This window comes from Salmo salar, chromosome 24 (assembly GCF_965601325.2).
Source record: "Salmo salar chromosome 24, fSalSal1, whole genome shotgun sequence".
Taxonomy (NCBI): Eukaryota; Metazoa; Chordata; class Actinopteri; order Salmoniformes; family Salmonidae; genus Salmo; species Salmo salar.
The window spans coordinates 46,779,639-46,797,952 of NC_138314.1; the positions used below are offsets into that span (position 1 = coordinate 46,779,639).

At 45.5% G+C, this 18,314-nt stretch overlaps 1 protein-coding gene across 1 annotated transcript in view; it reads right to left on the bottom strand.

The window, feature by feature from the left end:
* Window positions 1–18,314, bottom strand: part of snx18 (sorting nexin 18) — a 26,526-nt gene continuing 8,212 nt past the window's right edge. Inside the window, 2 exon segments of the mRNA NM_001173767.1 lie at window positions 1–785; window positions 14,818–15,287. Coding sequence (NP_001167238.1) covers window positions 532–785; window positions 14,818–15,287 — 724 coding nt within the window. The 3' untranslated portion in view covers window positions 1–531.

The following is an 18,314-nucleotide window of genomic DNA, read 5'->3' on the forward strand; positions in this document are numbered from 1 at the left end:
TTTGGACACACCTACTCATTCAGGGTTTTTCTTTATTTTTTTTACATTTTCTACATTGTAGAATAATAGTGAAGACATCAGAACTATGAAAGGACACATATGGAATCATGTAGTAACCAAAAAAAAAGTGTTAAACAAATCAAAATATAATTTATATTAGAGATTCTTCAAAGTAGCCACCTTTTGCTAATGACAGCTAATCAATCTCATGTTTGATGCTCTGACCTACTATACCAACCCCGTTAAAAAACTGTCAACACAACTCCCTTCAACAGTATCCACCAAACATGGAATCAACTTCCAGGCTTCAGGAAACTATCCAGGATTCTCTGTCTTTTTCTCACAGTGGGTTGTATTGTTGTCAGGCGGGTTGAGTGTAATGTCGATGATTGGCTGAATAAGCAAGGTCAAGGGTCAGCTCCGGAACAATCTAGACCTATTAGGAGGGCCGGATCTGAGATCTGAACCAATCAGAAAGTGGGCGATCAGATCTAGACCAATCAGGGGTGTCCCTCCGTCCCCCTCTCTACTCTAAGCGTTGTCATACTTCTGCAGGGCCTCCTCCAGCTTGCCTGTGATCTTCTGGAAGAAGCCAATCTGCTCGGTTAGATACTGCTGCATCTGGGCCTTGAAGTCCCTCACCCTGACCTGGTGGAAGTGCTGGATCTCTGCCAGCGTGGCGAAGGAGATGATGTTACAGCGCTCGTTGACGCCGTCCGCCTGACGAGCGTCCATCTTGCCTTCCTCAACGTGCTTCTGGGACTCCTTCACCTTGGTAAGTGCTCCTGGAGAAGGAAGAGAGAGGAGAGGGTCAGTGCTTCTAGAGAGAGGAGAGGGAGAGGGGACAGAGAGGAGATGGTCAGTGTTCATGGAGAGAGAGGAGAGGGTCAGTGCTTCTAGAGAGAGAGGAGAGAAAGGGGAAGGGGTGGCAGTTGTTAGAGTGTTGGACTAGTAACCGAAAGGTTGCAAGACCAAATCCCAGAGCTGACAAGGTACAAATCTGTCGTTCTGCCCCTGAACAAGTCAGTTAACCCGCTGTTCCTAGGATGTGACTGCTGGAGAAGGAGGAGAGAAGAGAGGGTCAGTGCTTCTAGAGAGAGAGAGGAGAGGGTCAATGCTTCTAGAGAGAGAGAGGAGAGGGTCAGTGCTTCTAGAGAGAGAGAAGAGAGGGTCAGTGCTTCTAGAGAGAGAGGAGAGGGTCAGTGCTTCTAGAGAGAGAGGAGAGGGTCAGTGCTTCTAGAGAGAGAGGAGAGGGTCAGTGTTCTGGAGAGAGAGAGGAGAGGGTCAGTGCTTCTGGAAAGACAGAGGAGAGGGTCAGTGCTTCTGAGAGAGAGAGGAGAGGGTCAGTGCTTCTGGAGAGAGAGGAGAGGGTCAGTGCTTCTAAAGAGAGAGGAGAGGGTCAGTGCTTCTAGAGAGAGAGGAGAGGGTCAGTGCTTCTAAGAGAGAGGAGAGGGTCAGTGCTTCTGGAAAGAGAGAGGAGAGGGTCAGTGCTTCTGAGAGAGAGGAGAGGGTCAGTGCTTCTGGAGAGAGGAGAGAGAGGAGAGGGTCAGTGCTTCTGGAGAGAGGAGAGAGAGGAGAGGGTCAGTGCTTCTAGAGAGAGAGGAGAGGGTCAGTGCTTCTGGAGAGAGAGGAGAGGGTCAGTGCTTCTAGAGAGAGAGGAGAGGGTCAGTGATTCTGGTGAGAGGAGAGAGAGGAGAGGGTCAGTGCTTCTGGAGAGAGGAGAGAGAGGAGAGGGTCAGTGCTTCTAGAGAGAGAGGAGAGGGTCAGTGCTTCTAGAGAGAGAGGAGAGGGTCAGTGCTTCTAGAGAGAGAGGAGAGGGTCAGTGCTTCTAGAGAGAGAGGAGAGGGTCAGTGCTTCTAGGAGAGAGAGGAGAGGGTCAGTGCTTCTAGAGAGAGAGGAGAGGGTCAGTGCTTCTGGAGAGAGAGGAGAGGGTCAGTGCTTCTGAGAGAGAGGAGAGGGTCAGTGCTTCTAGAGAGAGAGGAGAGGGTCAGTGCTTCTAGAGAGAGAGGAGAGGGTCAGTGCTTCTAGAGAGAGAGGAGAGGGTCAGTGCTTCTGGAGAGAGAGGAGAGGGTCAGTGCTTCTAGAGAGAGAGGAGAGGGTCAGTGCTTCTAGAGAGAGAGAGGGGGGGGGGGGGTTTGGGAAGAGTCCATGACAACAAGCAATTTAAGCCGATTTCATAAAATGAGGCTGGGCTCCAAAGTCAACATTACATTAATACAACGTAATACTACACAGGCATAGCCTTCCCTGTAGCTCAGTTGGTAGAGCATGGTGTTTGCAACACCAGGGTTGTGGGTTCGATTCCCACGGGGGGCCAGCACAGAAAATAAAATCTATGAAATGTATGCATTCACTGCTGTAAGTCGCTCTGGATAAGAGCGTCTGCTAAATGACTAAAATGTAAAAATGTATAGCATTAGACCTAAATTAGGCTACACTGCCTTATAAAAAAAACAACTTCCATTAAACCTCTTCCTCACAGAAGAGATCATGGTAGATGTAAAACTGTCTTGATGGCCGAGTGCCACGACAAAAAAAATAGTCTCCAGATTCCTGGCATGAACGATTTGTTCCCATCGGCCAGAGAACGCTGCCTGGGCTACTCTGTAGGAATTGTTTGAGCTGATGAGAATGGTTCCCGAACAGGGAACTGCAGCTAAAAATACCAACGCATTACCACAAAGGCTCGGTCTGGATACCCATGTTTGGGGTTTAAAGCTGTGGAATACAATGCCTGGCTGGCTGAATAAAAATTCTTTACAAACACTAAATATAAAGCTGAGTTTTTGGGCCTTGCCAGAGGCAATGAGAACAAGAGAAACCAGTTAAGAACAAATTCTTATTTGTGACGGCCTACCCCTGGCCAAACCCGGACGACGCTGGGCCAATTGTGCACCGCCCTTTGGGACTCCCAATCACGGCCGGATGTGATGCAGCCTGGATTCGAACCAGGTACTGCACTGGGATGCAGTGTCTTAGACCACTCCGCCACTCCATAAAAGGGGAATATCCCCCATTTTAGAACTTACCTGTACTGTTGTTTGCCCATAGGATCCCATTCAATTCAGAAATATTTCTAAAATACTTTTAGAACCATACATCTATGAACTAATACGCCAATATTACCTTGAAAAAGTCACATTTTTTTAAAATTCACTTTTGAAAATACAAAGCACGTAATTACAGTACTAATGATTAAAATAAAGGGGTGTTTTATTCAATTGGATTTAGATCTGTGATTTTAGTTTGGGATAAACAAAATGACATTTTGATGATGAAATCTCTAATAGAGCTCAGTACAGTTTCTTACAAACGATGCAACACTCTTACCGAAACAACCTGCATTCTCATCTCTAAAACCATTATTACCGTAATGCATTAATATTTAGGAAATATTAGTAAAAATACAACTTTAGTATTTTTTTTGTTGCTTAATCTGACAGTGTACCTTTTTTTGTTCTTTTATCCAAATATGTAATTATGACAGAAAACAAGATTCAGAAAAGGTTGTGTTGTGGTAATGAGAAAAATGATCTTTTAACAATAATTAAAAAAAAATTATACATTTTTTTTCCCAGTGTTCTGTTTAACTCCGGCCTTTTTCATTAGGTGTAAAATGTAAAAAAAAAAATGTATTAAATTGATATGTTTATTCCTTTTTTTTAACCTCAAACTGCTGTGGTAATGAGAATTTTTGCATTGGGAGTTGGTGAAATTGTGGTAAAATGCATAATATCTGATTATGAAATAGATAAATACAGATTATAATCTTAGTGATACAAAAGGAATTATGGTGGAAATGTTATTTAAAAAAAAAAATCGGTCAAGGGCCAGAGAAAGAGAGAGAGAGAGAGAGAGAGAGAGAGAGAGACAGAGAGAGACAGAGAGAGAGAGAGAGAGAGAGAGAGAGAGAGAGAGAGACAGAGACAGAGAGAGAGAGAGAGAGAGAGACAGAGAGAGAGAGAGAGAGAGAGAGAGAGAGAGAGGTTCACTGATTTAAAGCAACGATACAAGAGAGTTTTAATATTCTGCAGCTGCAACAAAAAAATAAAACAAAACATATATTTTTACAATTAAAAAAAATAAATAAATAAGTTGAATCCTGAAAACCAGATGTAGATGTGTAAATTACACTCATTCTGTCTTTATATTCGGTCTTTAAAGGTTTTGAAATTGTACAAACCAAGACTGGTGTCAACTATCCCATGATACAGCTGACTCGCATCACGTCCACATGTCTCTCTGAATAGGCTACATTCTCCCCAGTTATTGACGTAAGCTAATGTAGTCCTAAACTAATGTTTCCGCCCCGTTAACAGAACAGGGGACTAGAATAGTGTCAGTAGCACTAGGTCGGTCAAATCAAACCTCCCTGGATGGTTGCTATCCAACAGTCTCCAGTTAGGCCTAAACGTTAAACACGTCCTAAAAAAAAAAGCTAACTTCAGACATTTCTTACCCCGGCTTGTCACACATCAGACCCCACCTCATTTTAGACGGGGCCACCCTCAACCACAGCTCGTTCAACACACGTCTTCAATGGAAATGATTGTTCAGACTGAGAGTAAGTGGGTAGATTTAGTTCTCAACTAGAGTGGACCAGTACTACAACAGTCTGGAGAGAGAGAGAGTAGGGTTAAGGAGAGAGAGAGAGTAGGGTTAAGGAGAGAGAGTAGGGTTAAGGAGAGAGAGTAGTAGGGTTAAGGAGAGAGAGAGTAGGGTTAAGTGATGAGAGAGAGAGAGTAGGGTTAAGAAGAGAGAGAGAGAGAGAGAGAGAGAGAGAGAGAGTAAGGTTAAGGAGAGAGAGAGAGAGAGAGAGTAGGGTTAAGGAGAGAGAGAGAGAGAGAGAGAGAGTAAGAGAGAGAGAGTAGGGTTAAGAAGAGAGAGAGAGTAGGGTTAAGGAGAGAGAGAGTAGGGTTAAGGAGAGAGAGAGTAGGTTAAGGAGAGAGACAGTAGGGTTAAGGAGAGAGAGAGGGGGGTTAAGGAGAGAGAGAGAGTAGGGTTAAGGAGAGAGAGAGAGGGGTTAAGGAGAGAGAGAGAGGGGTTAAGGAGAGAGACAGAGGGGTTAGAGGAGAGAGAGAGTAGGGTTAAGGAGAGAGAGAGAGAGTGGGGTTAAGGAGAGAGAGAGAGAGTAGGGTTAAGGAGAGAGAGAGAGAGAGTAGGGTTAAGGAGAGAGAGAGAGAGAGTAGGGTTAAGGAGAGAGAGAGAGAGAGAGAGTAGGGTTAAGGAGAGAGAGAGAGAGAGTAGGGTTAAGAGAGAGAGAGAGTAGGGTTAAGGAGAGAGAGAGAGGGGTTAAGGAGAGAGAGAGAGAGGTTAAGGAGAGAGAGAGAGGGGTTAAGGAGAGAGAGAGAGAGGGGTTAAGGAGAGAGAGAGAGAGGGGTTAAGGAGAGAGAGAGAGGGGTTAAGGAGAGAGAGACAGTAGGGTTAAGGAGAGGGAGGGGTTAAGGAGAGGGAGGGGTTAAGGAGAGAGAGTAGGGTTAAGGAGAGAGAGAGGGGTTAAGGAGAGAGAGAGAGGGGTTATGGAGAGAGAGAGGGGTTAAGGAGAGAGAGAGAGGGGTTAAGGAGAGAGAGAGAGGGGTTAAGGAGAGAGAGAGAGGGGTTAAGGAGAGAGAGAGAGTAGGGTTAAGGAGAGAGAGAGAGTAGGGTTAAGGAGAGAGAGAGAGAGGGGTTAAGGAGAGAGAGAGAGAGAGGGGTTAAGGAGAGAGAGAGAGAGGGGTTAAGGAGAGAGAGCGAGTAGGGTTAAGGAGAGAGAGAGAGTAGCGTTAAGGAGAGAGAGAGTAGCGTTAAGGAGAGAGAGAGTAGGGTTAAGGAGAGCGAGAGAGTAGGGTTAAGGAGAGAGCGAGAGAGTAGGGTTAAGGAGAGAGAGAGAGAGTAGGGTTAAGGAGAGAGAGAGAGAGTAGGGTTAAGGAGAGAGAGAGAGAGTAGGGTTAAGGAGAGAGAGAGAGAGGGGTTAAGGAGAGAGAGAGAGAGAGAGGGGTTAACGAGAGAGAGAGAGAGGGGTTAAGGAGAGAGAGCGAGTAGGGTTAAGGAGAGAGAGAGAGTAGCGTTAAGGAGAGAGAGAGTAGCGTTAAGGAGAGAGAGAGTAGCGTTAAGGAGAGAGAGAGAGTAGGGTTAAGGAGAGAGAGAGAGAGAGTAGGGTTAAGGAGAGAGAGAGAGTAGGGTTAAGGAGAGAGAGAGAGAGTAGGGTTAAGGAGAGAGAGAGAGAGTAGGGTTACGGAGAGAGAGAGAGAGTAGGGTTAAGGAGAGAGAGAGAGAGAGTAGGGTTAAGGAGAGAGAGAGAGAGAGTAGGGTTAAGGAGAGAGAGAGAGAGTAGGGTTAAGGAGAGAGAGAGAGGGGTTAAGGAGAGAGAGAGAGGGTTAGGAGAGAGAGAGAGGGGTTAAGGAGAGAGAGAGAGAGGGGTTAAGGAGAGAGAGAGAAGAGAGAGTAGGGTTAAGGAGAGTGAGAGAGAGTAGGGTTAAGGAGAGAGAGGGGTTAAGGAGAGAGAGGGGTTAAGGAGAGAGAGGGGTTAAGGAGAGAGAGAGAGGGGTTAAGGAGAGAGAGAGAGGGGTTAAGGAGAGAGGGGTTATCACAGTACCTGACTTGGTGAGTGGGAGAGTGAGGGATGTTGGGTAGTGTGTGTCAGAGCAGAACAAGATGTGTTGGCTTTTCTAAGAGACAGGAAGTATTTCATCAGTGTCGTATCGTGTTGTGGTCTGTCAGCGGTGTGGTTGGTTTTAGCGTGGCCTGCGAAACTGACTGAGTTAACACACACACACACACACACACACACACACACACACACACACACACACACACACACACACAACCATTCATCGCTGCCTCTGCTGTGTTACTAACTAGGCCTAACACATACGCAGAAGGGTCACAGACGGTTTTGGGCATACAAGTCGGAAATGAGAGGGGTGAAATCGTTAGCTTAAATCATGGGAACCAACGCTGCTTGGCATCGATTAAAAGGTATAAATCTGTCGTTCTGCCCTTGAACAAGGCACTGTGTCCTAGCCGTGTTTGTAAATAAGAATTTGTTCATAACTGGCTTGCCTAGTTAAATAAAGGTTAAAAAAAAATAAAACAATTACGTGGGGGGTGCCTCTTTGCTGAAACACAGATTGTGGCTATAAGTATAATTAAAAATGGGGTATTATAAACCCGTATTTCTTGACTTAATCAAAAAGCTGATGTTTTACATCTATACAATAGGTTTAAGCAGTGGTCCTATTAAATAATAAAAAGTTACCAGCACAGCATTGACTATATATTAGAATTAGTTTATGATCATTACCGAAATGAAGGATCTTATAAGAGAAACAGACCTAAAAAATGATGAGAAACTTTTAATTTCGGTAATGAGAGGCCCTTAGCCTGAAGCTGAAGCCTTACAGTTGAAGTCGGAAGTTTAAATAAACCTTAGCCAAAAACATTTAAAAACTCTGTTTTTCACAATTCCTGACATTTAATCCTAGTAAAAATTCCCTGTCTTAGGTCAGTTAGGATCATCACTTTATTTTAAGAATGTGAAATGTCAGAATAATAGTAGAGAGAATTATTTATTTCAGTTTTTATTTCTTTCATTACATTCCCAGTGGGTCAGAAGTTTACATACACTCAATTAGTATTTGGTAGCATTGCCTTTCAAATTGGGTGAATTTTGGCCCATTCCTCCTGACAGAGCTGGTGTAACTGAGTCAGGTTTGTAGGCCTCCTTGCTCGCACACGCTTTTTCAGTTCTGCCCACAAATTTTCTATGGGATTGAGGTCAGGGCTTTGTGATGGCCACTACAATACCTTGACTTTGTTGTCCTTAAGTCATTTTGCCACAACTTTGGAAGTATGCTTGGGGTCATTGTCCGTTTTGAAGACCCATTTGGGACCAAGCTTTAACTTCCTGACTGATGTCTTGAGATGTTGCTTCAATATATCCACATAAATTTCCTTTCTCATGATGCCATCTATTTTGTGAAGTGCACCAGTCCCTCCTGCAGCAAAGCACCCCCACATCATGATGCTGCCACCCCCGTGCTTCACGGTTGGGATGGTGTTCTTCGGCTTGCAAGTCTCCCCCTTTTTCCTCCAAACATAACGATGGTCATTATGGCCAAATAGTTCCATTTTTGTTTCATCAGACCAGAGGACATTTCTCCAAAAAGTACAATATTTGTCCCCATGTGCAGTTGCAAACCGTAGTCTGGCTTTTTTATGGCGGTTTTGGAGCAGTGGGCTTCTTCCTTGCTGAGCGGCCTTTCAGGTTATGTCGATATTGGACTCGTTTTACTGTGGATATAGATACTTTTGTACCTGTTTCCTCCAGCATCTTCACAAGGTCCTTTGCTGTTGTTCTGGGATTGATTTGCACTTTTCGCAACAAAGTCCGTTCATCTCTAGGAGACAGAACTCGTCTCCTTCCTGAGTGGTATGTCGGCTACGTGGTCCCATGGTGTTTATACTTGCGAACTATTGTTTGTACAGATGAACCTTCAGGTGTTTGGAAATTGCTCCCAAGGATGAACCAGACTTGTAGATGCCTACAATTGTTTTTCTAAGGTCTTGGCTGATTTCTTTTGATTTTCCCATGATATCAAGCAAAGAGGCACTGAGTTTGACGGTAGGCCTTGAAATACATCCACAGGTACACCTCCAATTCACTCAAATGATGTCAATTAGCTATCAGAAGCTTCTAAAGCCATGACATCCTTTTCTGGAATTTTCCAAGCTGTTTAAAGGCACAGTCAAATTAGTGTATGTAAACTTCTGACCCACTGGAATTGTGGATACAGTGAATTGTAAGTGAAATAATCTGTCTGTAAACAATTGTTGGAAAAATTACTTGTGTCATGCACAAAGTAGATGTCCTAACCGACTTGCCAAAACTATAGTTTGTGAACAAGAAATGGTGGAGTGGTTGAAAAACTAGTTTAAAATGTAAGTGTATGTAAACTTCTGACTTCAACTGTATATCTCCCTCACTAACTTTAAACACCAGCTGTCAGAGCAGCTCACAGATCACTGCACCTGTATATAGCCCATCTGTAAATAGCCCACGCAACTACCTCATCCCCATATTGTTATTTATTTTTTTTGCTCCTTTGCACCCCAGTATCTCTACATGCACATTCATCTTCTGCACATCTATCACTCCAGTGTTTAATTGCTAAATTGTAATTATTTTGTCACTATGGCCTATTTATTGCCTTACCTCCTTAATCTTACTACATTTGCACACACTGTACATAGACTTTTCTATTGTGTTATTGACTGTACGTTTGTTTTATTCCATGTGTAACTCTGTGTTGTTGTGTTTGTGTCGCACTGCTTTGCTTTATCTTGGCCAGGTCGCAGTTGTAAATGAGAACTTGTTCTCAACTGGTCTACCTGGTTAAATAAAGAACTTGTTCTCAACTGGTCTACCTGGTTAAATAAAGGACTTGTTCTCAACTAGCCTACCTGGTTAAATAAAGGACTTGTTCTCAACTGGTCTACCTGGTTAAATAAAGGACTTGTTCTCAACTAGCCTACCTGGTTAAATAAAGGTGAAATAAAAATGTTTAAAATAAAAAGCCTTCATGATTCAGCAAACAATTGACCACATCACTAAACCCCGTTCTGTGTTGGTCAAGTAAAATTTCTCCTAATTTTAGCTTATTTTTGTTGTTGTCATTTTGGTAATGAGAAGTTTAAATGTCGTAAAGGGGATGTTTGAAAATAAGATCCTCATTCATAATAAAAGTCAAGAAATTAAATGAACTAATGACTAATCCTCTAGATGATGCATTGTGGGAGAATAAATCCGTATTTAAAAAAAAAAAAAAAATTATTGGAGTTTACAGAGTTTACTCTAAAAAGTGTTACGTAACCGAGAAATATCTCCACAGACACTCATCACGTAATAATTCGTTTTTAATGTAATGTAAACTTAAAGTAGTATAACATTTGTATGATTTATGGACAAACTACAGCAACATATATAGTGTTATATTCAGATAAGTTAGGTTTCTCGAAAGTCAAATTTTTATAAAATTACCCGAGAATTTAATCCAGACGCATTTCGGTAATGAGAATTATGGTGTGAAAATTGTCCAAATTTTTGCATTTAAAAAAAAATGTATTTAAAATAAGACACAAACTTGGCATCTTAGTCTTCAGAATGATAGTTGCATACGCATCATGTTATCTAACTCAATATGCTACTGGTTAAAAACTGGTTCCATGAGAAGCATCCGAATCTTGATTATTTATTTTTTTGCTGCCTAAACAAAAATATTAGGGATTTCGGTAACATAACTTTTCAGTCAGATAAACAACAGGTAAGAAATGAAAACAAAATGGCTGTAATAAAAGGAAGTAGTTTCAGCACCACAGACAGCACAAAACACACTGTTGCTGCTGCTTGTGCCTGCTAACTTGCAGCTGACAGAGAAGAAAAAGAAAGAAAGAAAGAAAGAGAGAGAGACAGAGAGAGAGACAGAGAGAGAGACAGAGAGAGAGACAGAGAGAGAGAGAGAGAGAGAGAGAGACAGAGAGAGAGACAGAGAGAGAGAGAGAGACAGAGAGAGAGACAGAGAGAGAGAGAGAGAGAGAGAGAGACAGAGAGAGAGACAGAGAGAGAGAGAGAGAGAGAGAGAGAGACAGAGAGAGAGAGAGAGACAGAGAGAGAGAGAGAGAGACAGAGAGAGAGACAGAGAGAGAGACAGAGAGAGAGAGAGAGACAGAGAGAGAGACAGAGAGAGAGACAGAGAGAGAGACAGAGAGAGAGAGAGAGAGAGAGAGACAGAGAGAGAGAGAGAGAGAGAGAGAGAGAGACAGAGAGAGAGACAGAGAGAGACGAGCTGCACCAGTCACATGCTGTCATTTCTTTTTTTACAGCGTGGCAATTCCCGAGCCCGGGACAAAAATTTATTGTAGAAAATTCTGGCCCAGTCCAGCCGGTCGGGTTCAGGCAGAAAATAACAACTATAGTAAGAGTGGATGTAGGGTCACGGGTGATAGACTGACTGGCTTTCCTGGCATACCCTGTGGCATTTTTCCATTGTTTCCAGGCTTTATACGGTGTCTGATAGGTCTTGTACCACAGTGACCGCAAACACATACACACACACACACACACACACACACACACACACACACACACACACACACACACACCCAGTTGTGGAAAAACACACAACACCTCATGTGAAACCACATGCTGCCTCCCATGTGACTTGAGCAGTCAAATGAAACGTGTGTGTGTGTGTGTGTGTGTGTGTGTGTGTGTGTGTGTGTGTGTGTGTGTGTGTGTGTGTGTGTGTGTGTGTGTGTGTGTGTGTGTGTATATGTCTTTGTGTAAGGGAGGGTGCGTGGGTCAATATCACAATGAAAACATTTCCTATTTCTCATGCAAACTAAGTTCACTCCCCTCCCTCTCCCTGTGATAAAAGAGCAGACAACAGACTTTTATCTCTGTAACTGAATCTACAAGCTGTGCTGCGTCAGTCAGGAATAATCAATCAATCAGTTAATAGCGATCATTCAACCCAGTCTCATGGGTCACAAACAGGATGCAAATAGTAATTCGATCACTTGGATTAATCGAATAACTGTGATCAAAAAATAAACAGTGTGATGGCCTGGTCCTGATAGACTTGGCGGGCGACGGCCTGGTCCTGATAGACTTGGCGGGCGACGGCCTGGTCCTGATAGACTTGGCGGGCGACGGCCTGGTCCTGATAGACTTGGCGGGCGACGGCCTGGTCCTGATAGACTTGGCGGGCGACGGCCTGGTCCTGATAGACTTGGCGGGCGACGGCCTGGTCCTGATAGACTTGGCGGGCGACGGCCTGGTCCTGATAGACTTGGCGGGCGACGGCCTGGTCCTGATACACTTGGCGGGCGACGGCCTGGTCCTGATAGACTTGGCGGGCGACGGCCTGGTCCTGATACACTTGGCGGGCGACGGCCTGGTCCTGATAGACTTGGCGGGCGACGGCCTGGTCCTGATACACTTGGCGGGCGACGGCCTGGTCCTGATACACTTGGCGGGCGACGGCCTGGTCCTGATAGACTTGGCGGGCGACGGCCTGGTCCTGATACACTTGGCGGGCGACGGCCTGGTCCTGATAGACTTGGCGGGCGACGGCCTGGTCCTGATACACTTGGCGGGCGACGGCCTGGTCCTGATAGACTTGGCGGGCGACGGCCTGGTCCTGATAGACTTGGCGGGCGACGGCCTGGTCCTGATAGACTTGGCGGGCGACGGCCTGGTCCTGATACACTTGGCGGGCGACGGCCTGGTCCTGATAGACTTGGCGGGCGACGGCCTGGTCCTGATACACTTGGCGGGCGACGGCCTGGTCCTGATAGACTTGGCGGGCGACGGCCTGGTCCTGATACACTTGGCGGGCGACGGCCTGGTCCTGATAGACTTGGCGGGCGACGGCCTGGTCCTGATAGACTTGGCGGGCGACGGCCTGGTCCTGATAGACTTGGCGGGCGACGGTGAAGTAGGCCTGAGCCTAGCAGTATGATGGCATGTGCAGCTGTATTCATCGACCTGGCCAAGGCTTTCAACTCTGTCAATCACCACATTCTTATCGGCAGACTCAATAGCCTTGGTTTCTCAAATCACTGCCTCGCCTGGTTCACCAACTACTTCTCTGATAGAGTTCAGTGTGTCAAATCGGAGAGCCTGTTGTCCGGACCTCTGGCAGTCTCTATGGGGGTGCCACAGGGTTCAATTCTCGGGCCGACTCTCTTCTCTGTATACATCAATGATGTTGCTCTCGCTGCTGGTGATTCTCTGATCCACCTCTACGCAGACGACACCATTCTGTATACTTCTGGCCCTTCTTTGGACACTGTGTTAACTAACCTCCAAACAAGCTTCAATGCCGTACAACACTCCTTCCGTGGCCTCCAACTGCTCTTAAATGCAAGTAAAACTAAATGCATGCTCTTCAATCGATCACTACCCGCACCTGCCCGCCTGTCCAGCATCACTACTCTGGACGGTTCTGACTTAGAATATGTGGACAACTACAAATACCTAGGTATCTGGTTAGATTGTAAACTCTCCTTCAAGACTAATATCAAACATCTCCAATTCAAAATTAAATCTAGAATCGGCGTCCTATTTCACAACAAAGCATCCTTCACTCATGCTCCCAAACATAACCTCGTAAAACTGACTATCCTACCGATCCTTGACTTCGGCGATGTCATTTACAAAATAGCCTCCAACACTCTACTCAGCAAATTGGATGCAGTCTATCACAGTGCCATCCGTTTTGTCACCAAAGCCCTATATACTACCCACCACTGTGACCTGTATGCTCTCGTTGGCTGGCCCTGGCTTCATACTCGTCGCCAAACTCACTGGCTCCAGGTCATCTATAAGTCTTTGCTTGGTAAAGCCCCACCTTACCTCAGCTCACTGGTCACCATAGCAGCACCCACTGTAGCACGCGCTCCAGCAGGTATATCTCACTGGTCACCCTCAAAACCAATTCCTCCTTTGGCCGCCTTTCCTTCCAGTTCTCTGCTGCCAGTAACTGGAACGAACTGCAAAAATCACTGAAGCTGGAGACTCATATCTCCCTCACTAACTTTAAACACCAGCTGTCAGAGCAGCTCACAGATCATTGCACCTGTATATAGCCCATCTGTAAACAGCCCATCCAACTACCTCATCCCCATATTGTTACTTATTTTTTGCTCCTTTGCACCCCAGTATCTCTACATGCACATTCATCTTCTGCACATCTATCACTCCAGTGTTTAATTGCTAAATTGTAATTATTTCGCCACTATGGCCTATTTATTACCTTACCTCCCTTATCCTACCTCATTTGCACACACTGTATATATACTTTTCTATTGTGTTATTGACTGTACGTTTCTTTATTCCATGTGTAATTCTGTGTTGTTGTTTGTGTCACACTGCTTTGCTTTATCTTGGCCAGGTCGCAGTTGTAAAGGAGAACTTGTTCTCAACTGGCCTACCTGGTTAAATAAAGGAACTTTAAAAAAATAAAAAAATAAATGTACCTTTAGTATGATGGCATTACCTTTCTGTACGTGGATGATGTCAGGGTAGTATGATAACATTACCTTTCTGTACCGTGGATGATATCACGGTAGTATGGTAACATTACCTTTCTGTACGTGGATGATGTCAGGGTAGTATGGTAACATTACCTTTCTGTACCGTGGATGATATCAGGGTAGTATGGTGACATTACCTTTCTGTACGTGGATGATATCAGGGTAGTATGGTGGCATTACCTTTCTGTACGTGGATGATGTCAGGGTAGTATGGTAACATTACCTTTCTGTACGTGGATGATATCAGGGTAGTATGGTGGCATTTTCTTTCTGTACCGTGGATGATATCAGGGTAGTATGATGGCATTACCTTTCTGTACGTGGATCTTGTCAGGGTAGTATGGTAACATTACCTTTCTGTACGTGGATGATATCAGGGTAGTATGATGGCATTACCTTTCTGTACATGGATGATGTCAGGGTAGTATGGTAACATTACCTTTCTGTACGTGGATGATGTCAGGGTAGTATGGTGGCATTACCTTTCTGTACGTGGATGATGTCAGGGTAGTATGGTAACATTACCTTTCTGTACGTGGATGATATCAGGGTAGTATGATGGCATTACCTTTCTGTACATGGATGATGTCAGGGTAGTATGGTAACATTACCTTTCTGTACGTGGATGATATCAGGGTAGTATGATGGCATTACCTTTCTGTACCGTGGATGATATCACGGTAGTATGGTGGCATTACCTTTCTGTATGTGGATGATGTCAGGGTAGTATGGTAACATTACCTTTCTGTACGTGGATGATGTCAGGGTAGTTGGCCAGATGTCCCTGGTACAGCTGTAATAAATCCATTAACGGGTCCACATCTTGTCTTGGCTGCTCTGCAAAGTAATCTCCAATAGCGTCGTATGCCTCTCCAGTGTAAGCTATGGCCTGGTTCAACCCTACCGAGTACGCCTGCTGGTCCAGCTCAAACGCTTGTCCCAGGACATGAAATGCCTGGCCCACTTTCTGGTACTCCTTCTTAAACCCTGTGATCTGTTTCCGGGCGAATTCGTTGGTGGTGGCGTTGACTTGGACCACGCTGTCGTCCATTTTCTTAGTGAAAGCTTTGAAGCCGTCGATCTTGGACTCGACCTCGACCAGGTCCAGGGGGGGTCCGGAAGGCGTGGAGATAGTGAGGAAGAAGTTAGCCCCCACCATGTCGTCCTTCTCCGCCTTCCTCTTCCCCTGCTTCCATGACTTCTGGTCCATGCTGTTGAATAGAACACAATAATAAAAGTTAGACCCCCTACAGAACCGGCCGGTAGAGTCAGTAGAACCCCTACAGGACCGGTCGGTAGAGTCAGTAGAACCCCTACAGGACCGCCCGGTAGAGTCAGTAGAACCCCCTACAGGACCGCCCGGTAGAGTCAGTAGAACCCCTACAGGACCGGTCGGTAGAGTCAGTAGAACCCCTACAGGACCGGTCGGTAGAGTCAGTAGAACCCCTACAGGACCGGTCGGTAGAGTCAGTAGAACCCCCTACAGGACCGCCCGGTAGAGTCTGTAGAACCCCTATAGGACCGGCCGGTAGAGTCAGCAGAACCCCCTACAGGACCGGTCGGTAGAGTCAGCAGAACCCCCTACAGGACCGGTCGGTAGAGTCAGCAGAACCCCCTACAGGACCGGTCGGTAGAGTCAGTAGAACCCCTACAGGACCGCCCGGTAGAGTCAGTAGAACCCCTACAGGACCGCCCGGTAGAGTCAGTAGAACCCCCTACAGGACCGCCCGGTAGAGTCAGTAGAACCCCCTACAGGACCGCCCGGTAGAGTCAGTAGAACCCCTACAGGACCGGTCGGTAGAGTCAGTAGAACCCCTACAGGACCGGTCGGTAGAGTCAGTAGAACCCCCTACAGGACCGCCCGGTAGAGTCAGCAGAACCCCTACAGGACCGGCCGGTAGAGTCAGCAGAACCCCCTACAGGACCGCCCGGTAGAGTCAGTAGAACCCCTACAGGACCGGTCGGTAGAGTCAGTAGAACCCCCTACAGGACCGCCCGGTAGAGTCAGTAGAACCCTTACAGGACCGGTCGGTAGAGTCAGTAGAACCCCTACAGGACCGCCCGGTAGAGTCAGCAGAACCCCTACAGGACCGCCCGGTAGAGTCAGTAGAACCCCTACAGGACCGGTCGGTAGAGTCAGTAGAACCCCTACAGGACCGCCCGGTAGAGTCAGTAGAACCCCTACAGGACCGGTCGGTAGAGTCAGCAGAACCCCTACAGGACCGCCCGGTAGAGTCAGCAGAACCCCTACAGGACCGGTCGGTAGAGTCAGCAGAACCCCTACAGGACCGCCCGGTAGAGTCAGCAGAACCCCTACAGGACCGGTCGGTAGAGTCAGTAGAACCCCTACAGGACCGCCCGGTAGAGTCAGCAGAACCCCTACAGGACCGCCCGGTAGAGTCAGTAGAACGCTTACAGGACCCTGATATCATCCAATTACAGAAAGTTAATGTCATGTTGGATCTAATATCCCTAGTGATATTTTGGTGTCTCATTCGTTATGCTGGTGAAGACAGGATCCATGTTGGATCTAATATCCCTAGTGATATTTTGGTGTCTCATTCGTTATGCTGGTGAAGACAGGATCCATGTTGGATCTAATATCCCTAGTGATATTTTGGTGTCTCATTCGTTATGCTGGTGAAGACAGGATCCATGTTGGATCTAATATCCCTAGTGATATGTTGGTGTCTCATTCGTTATGCTGGTGAAGACAGGATCCATGTTGGATCTAATATCCCTAGTGATATTTTGGTGTCTCATTCGTTATGCTGGTGAAGACAGGATCCATGTTGGATCTAATATCCCTAGTGATATGTTGGTGTCTCATTCGTTATGCTGGTGAAGACAGGATCCATGTTGGATCTAATATCCCTAGTGATATTTTGGTGTCTCATTCGTTATGCTGGTGAAGACAGGATCCATGTTGGATCTAATATCCCTAGTGATATGTTGGTGTCTCATTCGTTATGCTGGTGAAGACAGGATCCATGTTGGATCTAATATCCCTAGTGATATTTTGGTGTCTCATTCGTTATGCTGGTGAAGACAGGATCCATGTTGGATCTAATATCCCTAGTGATATGTTGGTGTCTCATTCGTTATGCTGGTGAAGACAGGATCCATGTTGGATCTAATATCCCTAGTGATATGTTGGTGTCTCATTCGTTATGCTGGTGAAGACAGGATCCATGTTGGATCTAATATCCCTACTGATATGTTGGTGTCTCATTCGTTATGCTGGTGAAGACAGGATCCATGTTGGATCTAATATCCCTAGTGATATGTTGGTGTCTCATTCGTTATGCTGGTGAAGACAGGATCCATGTTGGATCTAATATCCCTAGTGATATTTTGGTGTCTCATTCGTTATGCTGGTGAAGACAGGATCCATGTTGGATCTAATATCCCTAGTGATATTTTGGTGTCTCATTCGTTATGCTGGTGAAGACAGGATCCATGTTGGATCTAATATCCCTAGTGATATGTTGGTGTCTCATTCGTTATGCTGGTGAAGACAGGATCCATGTTGGATCTAATATCCCTAGTGATATTTTGGTGTCTCATTCGTTATGCTGGTGAAGACAGGATCCATGTTGGATCTAATATCCCTAGGGATATGTTGGTGTCTCATTCGTTATGCTGGTGAAGACAGGATCCATGTTGGATCTAATATCCCTAGTGATATGTTGGTGTCTCATTCGTTATGCTGGTGAAGACAGGATCCATGTTGGATCTAATATCCCTAGTGATATGTTGGTGTCTCATTCGTTATGCTGGTGAAGACAGGATCCATGTTGGATCTAATATCCCTAGTGATATGTTGGTGTCTCATTCGTTATGCTGGTGAAGACAGGATCCATGTTGGATCTAATATCCCTAGTGATATGTTGGTGTCTCATTCGTTATGCTGGTGAAGACAGGATCCATGTTGGATCTAATATCCCTAGTGATATGTTGGTGTCTCATTCGTTATGCTGGTGAAGACAGGATCCATGTTGGATCTAATATCCCTAGTGATATGTTGGTGTCTCATTCGTTATGCTGGTGAAGACAGGATCCATGTTGGATCTAATATCCCTAGTGAACTGATGATCTGTTGTTGTCTGATTGATTTACAGCAGGGTCTCATTAGATTTAACAGAGAAAGCATCGAGGTAATGACTTCATGTTTTCAAATGTTTTTGTGCCTCGGATTGGACACCGAGGCTACTGTCCTGTTGTCTGATTGGACACCG